The sequence below is a fragment of the Solea solea genome, chromosome 3, assembly GCF_958295425.1.
Source record: "Solea solea chromosome 3, fSolSol10.1, whole genome shotgun sequence".
NCBI classification, from domain to species: Eukaryota; Metazoa; Chordata; class Actinopteri; order Pleuronectiformes; family Soleidae; genus Solea; species Solea solea.
Genome location: NC_081136.1, coordinates 36,747,394 through 36,769,083, shown reverse-complemented (window position 1 = coordinate 36,769,083; position 21,690 = coordinate 36,747,394). Strand labels below are relative to the sequence as shown.

The window sequence follows — 21,690 nt, the reverse complement described above, 5'->3', positions numbered from 1 at the left end:
TATATAAATATATATATGAACAGTATGACATCATCAGCATATACAAACATCAGTTATTGGGAGATGATTTTGTCATCGTCTGTCCAGAGCGAGAGTTTCAAACCACGACTGACGTGGAATGATGTGACATTGACCGTGATAAATCTGCTTTACTAACGCGCTGCTCTTCTCTGCTCACGTCTGCAGGCAGGACGCCGGCGACCTCTCTGGACCCATTCAAAGGTAAAGTCCTGCATCTTTTTTATTCTCCTTCTCTTTACGGCCTCTGTCTTTCCTCGTGGAGACTACAGCGTCTGTCCAGACTTCAGCGTCTGTCCAGGTTTCAGTGTTTGTCCAGACTTCAGCGTCTGTCCAGCCTTCAGCATTTGTCCAGACTTCAGCGTCTGTCCAGACTTTAGCGTCTGTCCAGACTTCAGCGTCTGTCTAGACTTTAGCGTCTGTCCAGACTTCAGCGTCTGTCCAGTCTTCAGCGTCTGTCCAGGTTTCAGCGTCTGTCCAGACTTCAGCGTTTGACCAGGTTTCAGTGTTTGTCCAGGTTTCAGTGTTTGTCCAGACTTCAGCGTCTGTCCAGGTTTCAGGGTTTAGTCCAGAGACTTGAGGCCAGAGTCTGTTGTTGGACGGGTTAACGCAGACGGACAGGACACAGATGAGACGAGGGAGAGAGGAATAAAGGCGGAGGGAAAAGGGAAATTGGAAAAGGAGAGATGTGACGCGTCTCAGATCTGCGGGTCATTAAAGCAAAGCCTTCGGCGACAGAGCGGCAGATCAAGCGAGGGAGGAGAGAAGACGCTTTAAATAAGGGCCGCTCTTAAAATAGCACCAACGATTCTTCATCTGAGGCCGAGTTAACAGGAAAGGGACGAGTGTCCTGTCCTGGAAATGATCCATTTCAAGCAGCGCGACATGAAAAAGAAGCAGAAAAAAAGAACTTGTACGATGATCAGAATTAAAACGATTAAAATCGTCCCACTCTGTCTTCAGCTGCTGGGATCCTAAATGTCCAACACACCTGTGGAAGGACGAACTTTGATGGCTCTGAGGTTCGTCTGAGGACGTGCTCCGAGTCTCTGAGCAGTCGTCTCCTGTGTTTGTATGTTTGTAAAGAAAATGCTGCCTCAGCTGTTTTTGCCTCATGATGATGATGTGAATGAGTGAGTTTTTGCTGGATTGTTTACGTTTCCTCGTGGGAGTCACGCATGTAAACCCCAGTGAGCGCTCCCTGGACTGATGCTAAGCTAACTCCATTCATACCACGATATTTGAGTCACGTGACACACATTCACCACAAACACCGTGATCTGACGTTTTAGACCAAATTCGACCTGAAAACGTAGTCTTTTGAAAGAACTAGCAACAACAGGCTACATGCTAACTCGCTAACGTCTGGCTATAATCTCTGATTAAAGCTGGTTTTATAGAATTTGTTTACTGGACTCCTTTACTCAAGTGACAAGTCCCTGGCCTAATGCTAAGCTGATGATGATGATGTTTCACAGCAAAAGTGGAAGAGCTAGCAACAGCAGGCTACTCTGCTGCATGCTAACTCGCTAACTTCTGGCTATCATCTCCAGCAGCTTCATGAAGTTTTTTATTTTTATTTACTTTACTTGACTTTATGACGTTTATGGTCGTCGGATTATTTGTGTTCACTTCCCAGGCTAATGCTAAGCTAACCACATGAATCATGTGACACTCACGCCCGGTTGTAGTTTAGCGATGACGAAGGTTGTTAATAATTGACTTTGTGTGAAAAATGTTTGTTGCTTTTGTCGTGGACGAAACGTCAGCGTAAGAGAAACTCAAATAACATCATCAAAGCGTCGTGAAGAAGCTGTTTCCTCCTTTGAAACCACACAAAAACAAGTAAAAGAAGGGAAACGGAGGTGTGAGAGCTTCAGTGATGGATTTCCTCCTTCAACACAGTTTTTGTTCTGTGGTGAAATGAAGTGAATCTAATGGATCTGTGGAAAGTGAGAAATCCATTTAAAAATCTCTCTTCAGTTTGTTCAGAAATGCGTTTTTAATGTGACGGATTGCGACCGGAGCGTCCGCGTCCTTTAAGTAACTCAGGATCCGGTTCTGCTGTTTATTTAGTGATGATTTTAGATTTAATCTCCAGAGAAATCCAGGAAAAAACACGACCTACGTCACTTATTTGTGATAATATACCAGGTTTTCATCCTGACGTGGGGTGACACGAAAATCAAGTCCACATCACGTAAGCGACGACATTTGAAGGTGAAGACTCGTGTGTTTCTGGTGAATCTGGTCTGTGATTGGACGCTCGTTCCTCAGGTTCTACCGTAATGACAAGTGTACGAGAGCAAAGCTTTCCGGTATCCATGTGTGCATCTTCTACCACTGTATCCTCCACATGACGGCCACAGGGGGGCGCTGTGTCAATCTCAGCTGACATAGGGTGAGAGGCGGCGTCCACACCCTGACTGACTGATCACCTGACCATAGGAGGGTTAAAGTTAGTAGTAGTTATGGTTAAGGTTAGAGGAAGTGAATGTAAGGCAACTCAATGTCCTCTAAAGTCATGGAAACCAGAGTGTGCGTGTGTGTGTGCGTGTGTGTGTGCGTGGGTGTGTGTGTGTGTGTGTGTGTGTGTGTGTGTGGATAAACCAGAACCAAGAACCAGAACCAGAACCAGAACAGAAGGAGACGATAAAGCAGAACATGAGACGACTGTGGCTGTGAATAATTAAGCAAAAGAGTTTTTGTTTTTCTCTGTGATTGAAAAAAAAAAAACTAGGCGAGGCTGTCACACACACACACACACACACACACACACACACACACACACACACACACACACACACGTGCACACCACACACACACACACACACAGAGCACAGCAGCGTCAGTCTGGAAATGTGTGTTTACTTTCTCCGTGTCTTCGCTGTCGCTGCAACCATCACTGCCGCAGATCCCCCACAATCCCCTGCACGCACGCACGCACACACACACACGCACACACACGTGCACACACACACACACACACACACACACACGTGCACACCACACACACACACACACACACAAAGGAGAACTGGGCGTATAATTTGATCCTGGTTGCTCTCCTCCTCTAATGAAGCTCTCCGGCGGTTTGACTGACAACCAGCTCGTTATTTAAGGAAGAAGGAGAGGAGGAGATGGAGGAGGAAGAGGAGGAAAAGTGGAAACAAGGGAGCTGAACAAGAGGACAGGTTAGGAATTATGGATTAGGGAAGGACATGAATATTTGATGATTGGATTATTTGATAGATTAGAAGTCGTTCATCACTGCACGAGGGAATTAAAGAGATTCATTATTAAAGGACTCTTTATCCTCGTACAGCTACAGGACGTGAGGGAGGAGTCACATTCACTCATCCTCTCTTTCATTCATTCACTCACTCATTCATTCTCTCATTCATTCATTCACTCACTCATTCATTCACTCATTCATTCATTCTCTCATTCATTCACTCACTCATTCATTCACTCATTCATTCTCTCATTCATTCATTCACTCATTCACTCACTCATTCACTCATTCTCTCATTCATTCACTCACTCATTCTCTCATTCATTCGCTCACTCATTCATTCACTCATTCTCTCATTCATTCGCTTACTTATTCATTCAGTCATTCATTCACTCATTCATTCGCTCACTCATTCACTCATTCATTCACTCATTCTCTCATTCATTCACTCATTCTCTCATTCATTCACTCATTCATCCACTCACTCATTCATTCACTCATTCTCTCATTCTCTCATTTATTCTCTAATTCATTTATTCACTCATTCATTCTCTACAGCTGTATCCTCCACATGAGAGATTGTCGGACGTTAAAAAACACTGTTTACTCGAGTAACTTTCACTGCACTTGATAAACGTTGGAATATACCAGCGACTCTTCACTGTCAGGTTCAGGACCTGGACCTGAACCTGAACCTGGACCTGAACCTGGACCTGGACCTGAACCTGGACCTGTTACGTGAACAGCAGGAAAAGTCGTTCAAACATTCAAACAGAGATTAAGAAATAAAGCAAACGCACGTTTGCATTTTCAGCAACTTTACAATAAATAAATCTTTGTTGTGAACACGTTACATTCATCACGGCTTAGAGGCGGGAACATTTGGAGGCGGAGCTTTTAAAAGTGAAGACAATGAACAATTAAGAGAAAAGAGGAGTGTGTGTGTGTGTGTGTAATTGCAGGTCTTTATGCTGATAACGCTCTTTGAAGTCACTCGGCTGATAATTAGCGAGCGCGGCGCAGAGGACGCCTTTCAGCGCCGGTCATTATGAGACGCTAACCCTGCTATTGGCTCTGACGTGACCTCCTGAGACAGGAAGGACGCCTCACACACACACACCCGTGAACACACACACATGTCCCGCCCTCGCAAAAGAAAAAAGTATTTTTTTTTTTAAGAAAATGGGCGTCAACGATCTTTGTTTTGAGTCTGAATAGCATCTGAACACACACACACGCACAAGCACACACACTCACACACACTATAATTACAGGGATCCACACAATGTGGCGTCCCGGTACGCTGCGTCCGTTATTGCCTCCCCGGTTGCCACATGACAACAGCGGTCTCTCCCTCGCCACAGCGGCTGCTCTGGATGCGCCCGCCTCTGGCCCCGCCCCCCCTCCAGTGTTTCCATCTGAAACATCTGAATATTCATGAGGCAGCAGGAAGTGAGAGGAGTTTTCTCTCTGCAGGTGTTTGAAGGATCCAGACTCACAGTCGTCTTCTGTCTTTGCTCAAAAATCACGTTTCTTTGTCTCGCTGAAAATCACCTCACAGCTGTCGAGTGTTTGTGACCCACACACACACACACAGTGAGATAAAGATGCTCCGCCCACATTGGCATGTGTTGTCTTTTATTCTTTTTATTTAAAGTGACAGAAAACGTTTATGTTTAATAAATATTCACCTATAAGCTACATCTTGTTCTGTGGTGTCCCTCAAGGCTCAACGTTAGGCCCCATACTCTTTCCCTTTTTTTATGTTAATGTCTTGAGCATAGGCATTGGACTAGCAACCTTTCCACTGAAGGGACGTGTATGTGCTGCTGCTGCTTAGTAGAACAGACATTAGGGGGCGCCCTCGCTCTGTGATTGGACAAAGTGTTTGTCGTCTAGTTCTGTGTCAGGTGACTTTACATTTACAATTATTGATCAATATCAACGACTCTCAAGCTTTAAAGGCTCAGTTCTGGAGTTGGACGACAGGTGTTTGACAGCAGACAGGTTTTGGTTCATGCTGTCACTGGTTTTTAATTGTGAGTGTGTGAGTGTCGCTCGCTCTTCATCCATTTTTCATACAAACACATGAACTATGAACGACGTCTAATGTCTGCAGAGCTGGACGGACGTTCAGATGTCTGTGTCCTCACAGTCTGTCTCCTGTCTCTGTCTCACACACACACTTGGTGGCAAGTGAACATGCAGTCGCTCGGGAGGAGCTTAATTCTTGTGTGATTCAGATCATTGACCTGGAACACACACACACACACACACTAGGACTACTTTAAAACACAGTCTTCATTAGTGCAGTTACAGGTTTGTCCATAAATATATAACAATAACCATTTACATTCATTGTTTCAGTGTTTAATATTCATTGGATGTTCATGTATATATATGTATACATATATATATATAATATTATGTGTTTGACTTGAAGTTTTTTTCACATATACTTATACCTACGTACTTATACTTATGTACTACTTATATTTGTATTTTATCACATTATATTAATATTTGTGGACTTCATTATGAAATGTTTGTTTTCTCTCTGACATTTTTTATAGGAAAGGCGCCTTTGTATTTATTTATGTATTTATACATTTTCCTTGTAAGGACCAGGCATAATGTCCCCACAAGGAAAAATGTCCCCCCAAAAAGGTAGTTTGCCAGGGGGGTGGTCCACAAAAGCATAGCCATACAAGTGCACACACACACACACACACACACACACATATTTTCTTCTTCCTCTGTGTGCTGAAGTCTTGGGTGTATCTCTTCTTCCTCCTCCTCCTCCTCACATTCCCGTGCTCCTCTAAAACAAAACATTCATTTATGAAACATAACCTCGTGTCCTGATTGAATTGAAACGCTCGCTCGTCGTCGCTGTAATTAACGTTTACGAGGTGAGTTTTTCACGTGTGACACGTCGTCGCCGTCGTTGTTTATTAAATCTTCAATAACAAGAGTGTGAAATAAAATCATGCGTCTGTGTTTTGTTTTCTATCCGACGACGATGATGATGATGATGCACTAGTTTCCATATTGTTTTTCTTGTTCACGCTTGCGTGTGTGTGTGTGTGTGTGTGTGTGTGTGTGTGTGTGTGTGTGTGTGTGTGTGTGTGTGTGTGTGATGCTCGGGGAACTTGTGTGTGACGTGTTTTTTTTTTTTGTTGAAAGGCTCCAGATGGTTGAGAGACAGGTGAGCCAATTAGCAAGTCTCGCTACACGGCAACATCATCACACCAGCGGAGCACGACAGCCCTGAACACACACACACACACACTCACACTCACACTCACACTCACACTCACACTCACACTCACACTCACACACCCACACACACACACTCACACACACACACTCACACACACTCTGTACTCTGGCTCAGTGCTAACGCTGTACGACCGTAGCGCTCGCGGCGCGCCTCTCAGTCCGTCAGTACGCCGACGATGTGATGAAATTCGCGCGAGTGTCGGGAACGACGACAGCCGATGTGGTGGTGGTGGGGTGGGGGTGTTCAGTCGTCGTCACGGCGACGGGGAACACGCGGCAGCATCATGCATGTTTCATATGACCTAGAAAACGCATAATGGGGCAAATTTGAATGGATTTTTTTTCCTCTTGCGTTGGTTTTTATTCCAGGAGCCAAAAATATTTCAGCCGCGCTGACGTTCATTATCATTCTAATGAAGTCGAAGCCGTCACAAAAGAGGAGAGCGAGGCGGGAAGATGGCAAGTCTAAACACAACAACAATAACAACAACACACACACACACACTCTCATGTCGCTGTGTTTCTGTGCTGAGTCGCAGAATATTAGATGGGGAAAATGCAGATTTTGCTGTTAATGAAGCTTCAGCCTCTGTGGAAAACACCTGACCCCACACACACACACACACACACACACACACACCAGTATACATTAGTCAACTAAACACGACTCTTGTCTCGTTTCCATCACGCACTTCTAACTCGACTTGCCGTTTTCCGTGACTTCATTGCTCCTCCTCAGAGTGGGCGGAGTCATCACAGCACGGCTGCGCGAAACTGCCGTGACGTGGTTTCATGTAGCTAATGCAGCTACGACCAGAAGGTGGCAGTAGCAGCAGGCATCAGCATGTTTTTATGTCTGAGGAAGTTTCTTGAATGCATCTCGTAGCTTCTGAGATCAACGCTCAGTTTGTGTTTGGCTTCTTGCAAAAACGTAACGTAAAGTCAGCCGTGTAGTTTTGTCTTTCCTCATAAAGATGAGCACGTTTTAAATATAAACATTTTTTTGACACAATGTTCGTCATATTTCAGGCTAAATTTCTCACCTTTAAAAAAACTGACTGGATTAATGAAAGTTTATGATGTTAAATAGAAAGTTAGAGTTCTCACACGTCAACATAATAAACATCTGAACACAGAGGGTCCAGCAGACGTTCAACAAAAACACCGAACATAAAGAAGTAAATCACTCGGCTAACGATGTTAGCATCTGAGGCGACAATGACAAAAAAACTCAAATAAAATCACTTTATCTTGTATTTGTTTATGATTTATTGTTATTTTTCTCATGGCGGACGTCGAAGCGTTTCATTTCATTTAAGTTTCGTTCCATTTAGTCGTTTCTTCACACGTTTCACAGCCTCTGAGCTCATTTTTTGCACTTTTCACAGTCGATAACGTGAGTGTGGACAGACAGACAGACAGAGACAGACAGACAGACAGAGACAGACAGACAGACAGACAGAGACAGACAGACGTGGTTTGTCAGTGTGGGCATTCAAAAAACAAAAAAAACAAATTCCAGTTCTTTTTGTTTGAGGATAACTGAGTGCCGACGACAGCGGCTGCTTCCTCACCTAATGGACGGGGACAAATTAATCTCCCTGTGCTAATGTCTGCAAATGGAACAGAAAAACTGTGTGTGTGTGTGTGTGTGTGTTGGATATAATGCTGCTCATTTAGAAATGACTGCACACCTCACTACATTTTCTGCAGAGAGAATTCGGAGCTTCAGAATGTAAACGTGTTTCAAACGTCTGGAAAATGTCACGTCATGATTTTTATCCTGGCAAAAACAATGAAACTGTTATGAACATAAAACTCTTAAAAAACGTCAGTGGACGTGATAAACTCAGAACATGAGCCGAGGTTCGCGACGCGTGATGAACGTGTGAATCGTTGTGTTTGTGTTGAGGTTCTTGTGACTCGTTGTTGTTTTGTGACAAAGCAACAAATCAATAACTGACTCTGAATTCATCCAACACACAAAGTCCAACAACGAGGAAAAGTACAAAAGTGACTCTGACGCTGACACAATCGCTCTCACTCATTCTGAATAAAAGACAGTGGAGTTGAGACTGAAGACGAATGTCATCGCACTCCTCCATCTTAATATCCCATGAACCTCTGCTTTCTGAGCCTCGTCCTCCGCGGACTCCGGCGTTGGAGACGATCGCGCGTTCTCAGCGTTTGCTCGTCCTTGGCTTTGGAGATGAAGAAGAGGCGGAGTCTCGTGTCTCTGCGACCTCGACGGACTCCGCCCGCTTCACCCCCGACCCTCCGCTGTGTTTACCATCCCATAATGACATCGTCAGCGGCAACAATGCGGCCGCTCATCGCGAGGTGTCGGCCGCCGCCATGGGAACGTCGTCATCTCCGAGTCTTTGACGACATAAGACGAAGTCGCCGTATCGTCGCCATCGATTGTGAGAATCTTGAATCTCGTGTTTATTTCTTTTTCTTTTTCTTTTCTTCTGAATAATTGATCCGTGTTTCCGCTGCAGTTTCGTCTCCTCCTGTTTTCAGACGGAGAGAAGTGGAACCAAGACGCCGGGAAGACGAGTGGCTTTTTCTCTCTTTCTGTTTTTTGAATGGGACGAACGTGAGCTGCATGCTGAGGAGGGAGGAAGCGAGGGTGCGAGGGAGCGAGGGAGGGAGGGAGGGAGGGAGGTTTGGGAGGGAGTGAAGCGTGTCTCAGGCTGGAGTGAGGCCTAAGAGGAGCCTGCAGACTTCGGTAATCCCTCTTTTATTAATGTGAACTCAGGCTCAGCAGAATTGCAGACGCCCGCACACTTTCTTTACACTCCACTGTGTCAGAGCTGCATCAAAGCTCCGCCCCCTTCCATTTACCACGCCACTAAACTGCCAGTCAATTAAAGCGGCGCGGAGGTCGTCTGTGTCCGTCCTCCCGTCCTCCCGTCCTCTCGTCCTCTCCCGTCCCGCTCAAATCTCTTGATCCCGCTCCGGGATCATCGCCGCGTCCTTGCCGAGCCCCATGGGTTACCATGACAACCTGCCCTTACACCGCTCTGTGCCCGCCGTGCAGCCAGTGGGCGGTGACCTTTCGCTGTCACAGCGTGTTAGCGAGCGAGGGACAAAGACAGAGACAGAGGGAGAGTAAAGCAGGAAGTGGACAAACACAATCAGTTCATTAAAGACGATTTAAAAGAGACGTTTGGTTTGAAGTCACGGATTATTATGGATTATAACGTCCTACATTTTCATAAATAAAAACATCAGAAATTACAAAATTCAGTCAACATTATTCATTTAAACAATAAAAATATCTTTGATGACCAAAAACCTTTTTCTCCAGTGATAAGAAGTCTATGACCACAAGGTGGCAGCAGCAGCATTTTAAGTGTTTACAGGGGTAATGACATTTTGTGAGGTTCATTGAAGGCACCTCTTATCTAATCTTAATTCACACGTTTAAAGCATCCTGGCTTCAACTCATCTCGCATCGTGACGTTCTTGTTCGCGCTCGCAGGGACAACGACGTCCTCGCGTCAAAGCTTTAAATTTAAATTTAAAATAACACAAACAGATTTCACAGAATGAATGGATGAATTCAAAACTGGGAAGTTCTTATGATAAAGAAACACATTAATTATATCAGGCGCTTAATAAACTGTACAAAAATATCATTAAGAGAGCGAAAAATAAACAAAAATATGATGAATTAAATATTAAAGTAGAATTTTTTTAATTAAAAATGCAGAAAATATAAAAAACACACAGAGAATATGGAATAAAAACAATTGGAGCAAGTTTTTCCTTCAGTTTATTTTCTTTTCTGAACTTTTCTAATTTATCATCATAATCGATGCACGTGGTCATAACAGTGTATACAAGTTATTTTGAACCTTTTCTAAAAAAGTTTGTTCCAAATCACGACTCGTCTACGTCAGTAACGTTCGATCGGAATCTGTTTCATCGTGTCGTGAATATTTGTCGTCACTTTTGTCGCATTTTAACAACGTTGGAGAATTCGTGGATTTCGACTGTTGTTGTTTTCAGGTGTTTTCTTGTTTTTTTTAAACTGTGAACTGGAAACATTCTAATGAAGCTCACGTACAGTCCATCATTTTAACTCACACACACACTAATGAAGCTGTTCTCCTCTCTCTTTGCTTCCTGGCTCGGTGAAACATGAATAAATCATAATAAACACAGAGATGAATTTTTAATCAGCTCTTCCGCTGCCCGTGTCTCAGCCTCGGCCTCCTGTGGGGAGACGAGTCTGTGAAGAGTGACTCACCGCCGCCGCCGCCGCCGCTGCCACCGCCGCACAGGTCAGCTGATCAGCTGTCAGAGTCAGACCTGGTCCTGGTCCAAACACCTCGCCGTCGGTCCAGATACAGACGGACGTATACTTTCTGTAAACTGCAGAACCACTTATCATCGTATTATTTAAATTCTGTTTTGTACGACGGCGTATTAGCGCCAAGTATGAAAGTAAAGGGGGAGGGGGGGGAATATTTCGAGAGAAAGTCACAGATTTATGAGATTAAAGTCGCAAGTCTACGAGAAAATAAAGCCGCAGATTTATGAGATTAAAAGTGGCAAATCTACGAGAAAATAAAGTTGCAGATTTATGAGATTAAAAGTGGCAAATCTACGAGAAAATAAAGTCGCAGATTTATGAGATTAAAGTCGCAAGTCTACGAGAAAATAAAGTCGCAGAATTATGAGATTAGAAGTAGCAAATCTACGAGAAAATAAAGTTGCAGAATTATGAGATTAGAAGTAGCATTCTACGAGAAAATAAAGTTGCAGATTTATGAGATTAAAGTCGCAAATCTACGGAAAAAAAAGTTGCAGATTTATGAGATTAAAAGTGGCAAATCTACGAGAAAATAAAGTCGCAGATTTATGAGATTAAAAGTAGCAAATCTACTAGAAAATAAAGTCGCAGAATTATGAGATTAGAAGTAGCAAATCTACGAGAAAATAAAGTTGCAGAATTATGAGATTAGAAGTAGCATTCTACGAGAAAATAAAGTTGCAGATTTATGAGATTAAAAATCGCAAATCTACAGAAAAAAAGTCGCAGATTTATGGGATTAGAAGTAGCAAATCTACGAGAAAATAAAGTCGCAGATTTATGAGATTAAAGTCGCAAATCTACGGGAAAAAAAGTTGCAGATTTATGAGATTAAAAGTGGCAAATCTACGAGAAAATAAAGTCGCAGATTTATGAGATTAAAAGTAGCAAATCTACTAGAAAATAAAGTCGCAGAATTATGAGATTAGAAGTAGCAAATCTACGAGAAAATAAAGTCGCAGATTTATGAGATTAGAAGTAGCAAATCTACGAGAAAATAAAGTCGCAGAGATTGGAAGTAGCCACCATGGGGCGATTCCACTCCAGAAGCTTCTACGAGTGAGTCTCAGCTCTTCTCGTGGTTTTAGAACAAACCGGAGCCGGAGCCGGAGCTGGAGCCGTGCAGGCGGAAAAACGTGTAAAACGTGTCGCGACTCTCTGTGGACGCGGAACACAGAGAAGTACAGACCATGATGGGCTGTTACTCTCAAACAACAACATGAGCAGAGCTGTCACTGGGGATTTACCTCTGCGAGGAGAGAGGGAGAGGGGGAGAGAGGGGGAGAGAGAGAGAGAGAGCGTTTTTGTTTTTCAGTGACAGAAAAGGGAACAACGGCAGAGACAGAGAGGAACAAGGCGATAGACAGAGCAGCGAGAAAAAAGCAGAACGAAAAGAAGGAGGGAGAGAGAGAGAGAGAGAGAGAGAGAGAGAGAGAGAGAGAGTGCAGCTCGTCGTGTGATAAGGTTCATTTGTTTGTCTGTAATGTTGGAGCACTCATCCGAGCTCGGCTTTGTGGGCAGGAGAGTGTGTCAGGGAGAGTGTGTGTGTGTCCAGGAGAGTGTGTGTGTCGAGGAGAGTGTGTGTGTGTGTCCTCAAAGCGCCGCAGGAACCATGAGGACAGAGGACGAGCTGCTGCTGCTCAGGTACACACACACACACACACACACACACACACACACACTGACCCAGTTCCTGTGGATCTCAGGCCCAGTCAGACTCAGAGAAACCTCTTCATGTTTCTGTCACTTTATCTGTGTGTGAGTTCATGAGTGAAGAGTTTTTACTCCGTGTTTTCTTTGAGTTGCTTCGTCGTGAACATGTGTGAAGGCACCAGTGTTTGTAGACCCTCAGAGTTTCCATGGTTATTCTTTGTTTCCTCTTTGCACCAAAACAAGAGTTGTTTCAGAGAACGTATGCAGGGACACATGTGGTCTATGTGGGGACACATGTGGTCTATGTGGGGACACATGTGGTCTGTACGGGGACACATGGTCTATGTGGGGACATATGTGGTCTATGTGGGGACACATGTGGTCTATACGGGGACACATGGTCTATGTGGGGACCCATGTGGTCTACATGGTCTATGTGGGGACAAGTGGTCTATGAGGGTACACATGGTCTATGTGGGGACACAGATGGTCTACGTGGGGACACATATGTTCTATGTAGGGACACATGGTCTACATGGGGACTCATATGGTCTACGTGGGGACACATATGGTCTATGTGGGGACACATATGGTCTATGTGGGGACACATGCAATCACATTTTTTTTCTTGTGTGTAAAATTTTTTGACTATATTTTATAACGAGGTTTTTGTTGCAGATTTTCTTTCTGCTTCCTGCAACTGTTTGACCCAGTGAAGCGAAACATGTGACACTTCTGCTTCCTGTGTGTCTCTCTCTCTCTCTGTCTGTCTCTCTCTCTGCTGAAATATAAAGAAGTGTCTTTGAACTCTCGTTCTGCAGCATATTTAAATATTTAAATAGCAGGCGGTTTGTGTTTGACCTCTGACCTCACATACATCAGTGTATACATACATATATATATATAATATAATCTAATCTATACATACACGGTTGTTGTTGAAGCTCCTTCAGCTCATTTGCATGTTCACATTATTCCGCCCACATGCACATGAATATGTATTTTTATATTCTTAGTTTTTACTAAAAAAATAAAGATTCTGAAGCTGCTTTTTTTATAAACTTACTTAATAATAAAGTGAAGCTAAAACATGATGTTGATCATTGTTTCAGGATCTGATGACTTTTCCCTTTAAGAATAAAACTTATTTCAGTTCAGGCTTAGTTTCTTCAAAACTCTGATGATCAGAATAAAGTTTAAATGTCTCTTACAGTTTCTTTAAAACATTAAAAATGTGTAAATCTGACACAGATGTGGATTCTGGTAAATATTGAAGAAGTTTTATGTTAAAAATGGTCAGAACTTCTGTCGACATGGAGATTTAGTGAGGTCAAAAGTGTAAATATTTAAATATTCTCAGGAAACAACGTCAAATTTGAAGTTTCTGAATCAGAATGTGGTGAAATATTTCAGTCGCTGCATGAAGACCAGAGAAATTCACTTTTTATTTCTTTATTTTTCTCTTTTCTTCCTGGTTTTATGACGGATGGAGTGAGTGTGAAGAGGAGGAGAAACTTCTTCCTCTCTCTCTCAGTGTGAATCATTTTTTAAGTTCCCTTCACGAGTCCATTTGTCAGGAATCATCTCCTCCTCTTCCTCGCCTGTCGTCAGGTCTTGTTGTCGATGTTTCCCTGACGTCGGCCGGTCGTCGTCGGTTACCGCGGCGTCGTTCACTGAGTGAACGGCCGACAAATGAAATGACTTTTCCCCCCCGACGATGAAAAATCTGACTCTGAACACGGGGGACGAGCGAGGAGTGAGACATCGTCGCGCGAGGACGCCGGTGGACAAACGTCCGTGTGCAGCCTGTGATGTTTGACTGTCTGATCGACACGACGATGAAAATGAAATGAATTATCGATCTGAAAGGTGAAAGTGCTGAATGTTCATCTCTGATTTAAAGACTTTTTCTCGTTTTTCTCCACCACTGAAAACTCTCAGTTTTATATGAAACATTAACAGACGAGTGATTTGATTTTGAATATGACATATACGTATATACGCCGTGGACACATGGTCACAGTAGGAGCGGGTGACGAAATGTCCATCACGTGGAGACGCGTCCACCTGGACAGTTAGGGCTAAAAATGGAGGCGTGCGTCCCTGTGGGCTCCTCGTGGACTAATCCGGAAAATGGAGGATGAGGAAATGTAGCTCATAGCAGACGAGAAGAGTGTGTGTGTGTGTGTGTGTGTGTGTGTGTGTTTTATATCCGTCTCCGTCCTCTGGGTGCGCTGACAGTGTCTCTGTGTGTGTGTGTGTGTGTGTGTGTGTAATGGTGTGGACCACATTAGTCTCATATTACACAAACGACCGTTGGTTTAGAGTCGCTGCCTCATCTCAGCGAGACGACGAGTCAGAGCGAGGCCGTTAAAACGGACGCTTGTGTCTCCTCCTCCTCCTCCTCCTCCTCCTCCTCCTCCTCCTCCTCTTCATCCTCCTCCTCGTGGATTTTCTTGAATCTGCTAAAGCAGCCGTCACAGCAGAGCCGCACCTTGTCTCCGCTACGACGATTTAATCTGCCGGAGCGACTTTTCAATCAAAAGAGTGTCAGGCAGAGGCCGCTCCCCGACACCGCTCTAATACAATGCATGGACACACACGTACAGGAGGTGGAGGAGGAGGAGGAGGAGGAGGAGGAGGAGGAGGAGGAGGAGGAGGAGGAGGTGGTCGCAGCACGAACGCTGTGAGGATCGATCCCGGCAGACGTGTGTGGGCTAGAACAGGGTTTAGAACAGGGTTTAGAACAGGGTTTAGAACAGGGTTTAGAACAGGGTTTATCGGCCTCCTGATTCACAGCTGCTGTCGTCACCTTCACACCATCACACAATCAGGGGCGGGGGGGTGGGGCTGAGTGTGGGCGGGGTCGTGTGTCGGGGGGGGGGAGTTCACAGGTACATGAAGTGTGTGAAATGAATTGAAATGGGTGTGAAAGTGAATCTGTTTGAGTGTGTGTGTGTGTGTGCGCAGCGCCCCCTCCCTGTGTGTGTGTGTGTGTGTGTGTGCGTGTGCGCACACACAACACATGTGGATGACGTGTTGTTGTATTCTTCTATTTGTGTGTGTGTGCGCGATGGTTGTTATCAGAATGACACCATTCCTCCCTCTCTTTCCTTCTCTCCCTCCCTCCCTCCCTCCCTCTCTCTCGCTCTCTCTCGCCTCCCGGAGGATCAGTGGAGCTGCACCAGTTTCAAATGAAAATAAATGAGAGGCAGTGACCGCTGCTGCCTGGGTCCCACTTTAATGAGGAAAAGGAGCAGAGGAGGAGGAGGAGGAGGAGGAGGAGGAGGAGGGATGATGGTGTGAAGAAAGAGGGAAGAAATTGGTTGGAGTTGGCGATGAAGGAGCCGAGAGACAGAATTGGAGAAGGGGGATGAGGAAGGGGCGGGGCTGCTGAGACTCGGTGCAGGTGCAGCGAGGGATCAAATGTGTCAGCTGATTGTGAAAGACGACACAGGAAGTGAGAGTTTACGGCGAACGCGTAAGCGCACGATGGTGCTAACTTCAGAGCTTCCTGTTCAGTTTGCGTCATATATGTTTATTTACATCATTATCACTTCCTGTCGAATAAATAATGTTGTGGTTTTTTTGAGTTTAGAGCAAAGATAAAGTGCACGCAAACAAGAATTAGCGTAAAAAAACCTGGATTTTCTACTACTTTTTTTTACTTTTCTTTCTTTTTTAAAACAAATGGGCGTGGCCATGTTTAACTTATGACATCACACGAGCATTCCGCCTCCGTTCTGTTTTAAAGGTTTTTCCTCTGCACTCTTATTTTGAAGAGTTTCCTGTGAGACAGGACGCAGCAAACGCAGATTAAGTTCACGTTTTTTTTTCACTCTTCGTCAGCTTAAGTCTGCGATATTTTACGAACATGTTCAGGATCGTGATTATGAACAATATTAAACGATAAATGGTTTCTGAGATTGTGATAAACCTCAGTCATACACACACACACACACACACACACACTGACTTTTGTTGACAGCGGGGGGGGGAAACACATCACCTCTGTGACACGGCGAGGACGTTAGCCCGCGGCGTTATTGCTTTGTGACGAGGTGAAATGTCGCTGAAGTGCCCTTTAAAAAAAAGTTATTTTAAAAAGATCTCATATTTCAAACTGTGAGGGTGCAGAAACCAAACACACACTTGATTAGATCTGGACAAATGTCACCGTGGGGGGGGGGGGATAGTGGGAGCCGAGTCAGAACCCGAACCAGGACCAGAACTATGAGATAGAGGGTTTTTCCCACTTTGACAGGAGTTTCTACTTCAGGGTTTTGTCCAGTTCAGCTGGACAGAGGACGCTTGTTGTGTGTGTGTGTGTGTGTGTGTGTGTGTTGCAGGATACGCAGAAATCGGCAAAACATTTGAAGTTGTTTGACGTCTTAAATGAATGTGAGGGATGGACATTTTGACGATGTGCTGATAAATCAGGAGTTTGGGCCAATAAATGATTTGGTATATCTTCGTTCTTTTTTTTTTAAATACATAGAAAACCATATTTCATCTTTTAAAGACGGCTACAAATGATCCTGAATCTGAATTCACGCGTTACGGGATCGCTACGTTGTTCTGGTGCAACCAAAATTACTACGAGCTAGAGATGCACGATATTGGCCTTTATTTTGCCGATATACGATATATCGTGAGTGCTTGAGCCGATAACTGGTACAACATATGTATATATATATATATGACTGGTAACCGTATACATTGTCATTTTTGGTCCAATTTTGAAAACGTTGTTATTTTTCATCACTGAAATTTACGTAGAAGAGGAAAAGAATGAGTTTTTATCTTCCAGGTTCTTTAATTGTTGACTTTCTGTTGATGATTATTCACACGACGTCTGCTGTAAACCTGAAAAAGCCTCTTCCATGAAAGCTCAGAGTCGAGTGTTTCCTCGTCTCTGTCGGCTCTGACTCAGACGGATCCTCGACTTTGAGAAACATCAAATATTTATGGTTTGGGCTAAAGTTGTGAAATCGCTCAGATTAGACCAAACAGTGCAGGAAGGGGGCGAAATATCGCAATAAATGTCCCACCGTGGACTTTGTCGGGGTGAGACACGAGGCAAACCCAGCGTGTCTGAAAACAGGTCAGCAGCAGCAGCAGCAGCAGCAGTAACAACAGCAGCAGCAGCAGCAGTAACAACAGCAGCAGCAGCAGCAGTAACAACAGCAGCAGTAACAACAGCAGCAGCAGTAACAACAACAGCAGCAGCAGTAACAGCAGCAGCAGCAGCAGCAACAGCAGCAGCAGCAGCAGCAGTAGCAGCAGCAGCAGCAGCAGTAACAGCAGCAGCAGTAGCAGCAGTAGAGTGAGGACTCGTCAGAACTAGAACACAGTGTCCTGACCAGAGTTCAGACCCAGTAACAACGTGACAGAGAGAAGAGATGAAAGTGTGGACATGAAGGAGACGAGTGGACGAATTACATTTGGAGATTTCAGAGAGTGAGAGAGCGATGATGGAAATGTCGGAAGTGTTGGAAGTTTTTCATCAACGCTCCGTCTCACGTTTCCGTGCTTTTCAAGCGATGAACTCTGGTGGATTTTTTAAGAAGAAATGTCAGTAAATGTCAGTAAATGTCAGTAAATGTCAGTAAATGTCAGGATGTTACGTCAACACTTCATTTACGGGCTCGTTGAATGCATCTCATAGGTGGACCATTGTTTCTCTCACTCAGTCTAAAAAAAACGTAACTTTAACACTAAAGCTTTGAAGACATAACCAGCCTGAGACTAACTTCACTTAATTTAAGGGTTAGGGTTAGTTAAGAATCTTAATTCTTAACTCTATTGATCGTCGCTTTGAGTGTTTTTTTTCATTATTTAAAGCAGTTTCTGTGATTTTTCAGCTTCTTAAACGTGAATATTTTCGGCTTTTTTTGCTCCATCGAAACAGAGAAATCATTCAAAACTGAATCGTTTTGTTTTTGTGGACAAAAATGAAGACGTTTGACAGACGCTGATCACACTGATCTGCTGCCCCTCCAGTAGATGGCGCCCTGTGCGACGCTGCTCATGAATGAATGTGAACATTGCAGTTTACTTTTAAAAACAACAGCTGAGGATAAATGAAACATAGAAACATAAGAACAAACAATAAAACGATAAAACAGAGTAAAAGTTCTCTGAGTCACTTTAGTTTGTAACGCTCGTCACAGCTGATTCATCAGACGCGTCTGAACGTCCGTCCATACGTCCGCTGGTGTCCTGTCCCCTCGCTTGTCCACTTATGCTCAAACACAGCTGCTTTGCTTCCTGAATTATTCATGAGCTCCTCGTCAAATATTCCCATGTGAAAAAAAGCCCACGCCATTAGCTACCCACAATCCTCTCTGTGATAGTTGAGGACTGTCTGTCTTTAATTTCCTCCGGAAGACAAGTTATTTTTGGTCCCTTTGTCTCTTTCGTTTTCGCTCGGCCCCCCCTCCCCCTCCTTCTCCTCCTCCTCCTCCTCGTCCTCCTCTTCCTCCTCCTCCTCCTCCTCCTCCTCTCGCTCTTTTCTAAGTGATCGATTTGTATTGTTCGGGCAGCTGAGGCCCCCCAGCCCGAGGTGAGAGAGATGAAGATAGAAATAACGAGATAGAGGCTGGAACACAAAAGTGTGTGTGTGTGTGTGTGTGTGTGTGTGAGAACATGAGGCTCAGGGGTGAGCCGATGGAGACGTGACGGGTGAGGGTGAGGGTGAGAAAAACACGATGTCTGAAACGCTGTGTGACCCCGAGTCACGTCACGGAAAAATAACGTCCCTTTGGTTTTTCTCCCACGCGGCAAATTTTGCGGCGTCGAGTGAAACCTGCGGCGGATTAAAATATGAATGAAGATTAATCTCAAACTCGCAGACGAGGACGTTTTCCCTCCGGTTTGTCTTTTAAATCTTGTCTCCCATCACGTTAGCTACAATTACTAAAAAAGGGGCAGACACGCCCACTATTAAGTGATTGGACACAGCATTATCTGAAAATCAGGAGTTAAAACCTGGTTCAAGTTTAAATTATATTCTGAAAAAATGGACGACGTTAGCGAACCTGCCGCACTGACAAACAAAACTGTGTGAGTGACTGCGATGAAACACGGCTAACAGCGAGAATTACGATAAATAACGTTACGTCTTTGTGTTCAATGTCGCGCCATGTAGCATTTCTTCCCCTCGCGTGTTTTCCATTCCGCGGTGGCTTCTGCGACTTTAGCTCCTCAAATACAGGAAATATGAATCAAGTTCATTTGGAGCGTTTTATTAAATTCATTTTAAATGTGTTTTAAGCTGCAGTTTAAACCACTTTCAGATAAATGTGATAATAAAGTGTTTCAGAAACCAACAAAAAGTCCCGAGCTGCAAACATCACTGAGAAGGAAACCATGCAAATGATTATTTGTGTTAAGTTTAGTGTTTTTAAAACCTTTTAATATTTAGTTTATACATTATTTTTTAACTTGAAAACATTTGTATTTATAATGGAATTGAAACAGTGATGAAGGAATAAGAACTTCGGCTGAATCCAAGTCCAGTGACGATCCTCAAGGTCAAAGCACGAGGCTTCACAACTGTCATTGTGTGTGTCCGCGGCTCTGCTGTCATCACGCAGAGGTCACGGGGTCAGGGTTCATTCGCTTCTTCAAGGCCGCGCTGTTGTTGACGCACAAAGCAGGAACAAAACACGTGACTCCTCCTCCTCCTCCTCTCTCCAGGGATTCCACTCTTTTATTCCGTGGTGTCGTGACATCAGGGCGAGTTTTAGCTCCGTCTGATCGGACGGAACGCGGCGTCTTTGTCCCGTTGACCCTCAGCGAAGCTCGGGTTTGATGACGTAAATGTGCGGAAATTTGAAGGTTGTTTACGTGGAAAATTGCTCCATAATCCACCTGAAAGACCCGGAATGAGCCGCGTCGCTAACGACAAACTCTCAAAATCTCACTCGGGTGCATTTTTATCAGAGCGGCGGCAGAAACGTCTGGAATATAAAACTTCATTTCATCAAATTACAATTAGATTTCTGTAAAACTGACGGAGTAAATAAAACACCTCAGGAAGCAGCGTGGCATCATGGGATTTGTTGTCTTGTTTGGTAATATTCCTCTCATATTTGAATATTTCATGGTAATACTCGTCTCATATTTGAACATTTTTATGATAATATTCCTCTCATATTTGAACATTTTTATGATAATATTCCTCTCATATTTGAATATTTCATGGTAATATTCCTCTCATATTTCAACATTTCATGATAATATTCCTCTCATATTTGAATATTTCATGGTAATATTCCTCTCATATTTGAATATTTCATGGTAATATTCCTCTCATATTTGAACATTTCATGATAATATTCCTCTCATATTTTAATATTTCATGGTAATATTCCTCTCATATTTGAACATTTCATGGTAATATGTGTCTCATATTTGAATATTTCATGGTAATATTCCTCTCATATTTGAACATTTCATGATAATATTCCTCTCATATTTGAATATTTCATGGTAATACTCGTCTCATATTTGAAAATTTTTATGATAATATTCCTCTCATATTTGAATATTTCATGGTAATATTCCTCTCATATTTGAACATTTTTATGATAATATTCCTCTCATATTTGAATATTTCATGGTAATATTCCTCTCATATTTGAACATTTCATGATAATATTCCTCTCATATTTGAATATTTCATGGTAATATTCCTCTCATATTTGAACATTTCATGATAATATTCCTCTCATATTTGAATATTTCATGGTAATATTCCTCTCATATTTGAACATTTCATGGTAATATTCCTCTCATATTTGAATATTCTCGGCGTGAACATAACGCAGGCTTCACTTCAGTGTGTTCAGCTAAAGAGATGCATTCAAGGACCGCGGTAAATGACCACTTCCATGGGATTGCTGCTGCCCCCTGGTGGTGATAGAAAGTACTGGAGTTTGTGGAGAATCATTGAAACATATTCTGAATCGTCACAGTAACAAAATGAATGCAGAAATGCTACGTATCTGTGCGTGTGAGATGTCGATGTAGCAGTTAGCGTTTGACGGCGTCGTGAAATTCTCCGTCAGCGCCGCCTCTGCGCTCCCGGGACCCGTCCAGGTCCAGGTCCAGGTCCGGGCCCGAGGCGCCGCTGTAGGATCAGTGGTTCCCGTCTGCACTCTGACCTCGCTGA

At 43.7% G+C, this 21,690-nt stretch overlaps 1 protein-coding gene across 24 annotated transcripts in view; it reads left to right on the top strand.

Annotated features, from left to right (window-relative positions):
* Nucleotides 1–21,690, top strand: part of celf2 (cugbp, Elav-like family member 2) — a 180,862-nt gene that overhangs the window by 63,480 nt on the left and 95,692 nt on the right. For 5 of the 24 annotated variants that reach the window (XM_058623876.1, XM_058623875.1, XM_058623883.1 and 2 more), the window contains exon 1: nucleotides 12,205–12,503. In XM_058623876.1, coding sequence (XP_058479859.1) covers nucleotides 12,343–12,503 — 161 coding nt within the window. In that variant the 5' untranslated portion in view covers nucleotides 12,205–12,342. Of the gene's footprint in view, nucleotides 1–186; nucleotides 223–12,202; nucleotides 12,504–21,690 lie in introns of those variants that run through there. The other 19 variants (XM_058623882.1, XM_058623866.1, XM_058623869.1 and 16 more) reach the window with 9 other exon arrangements.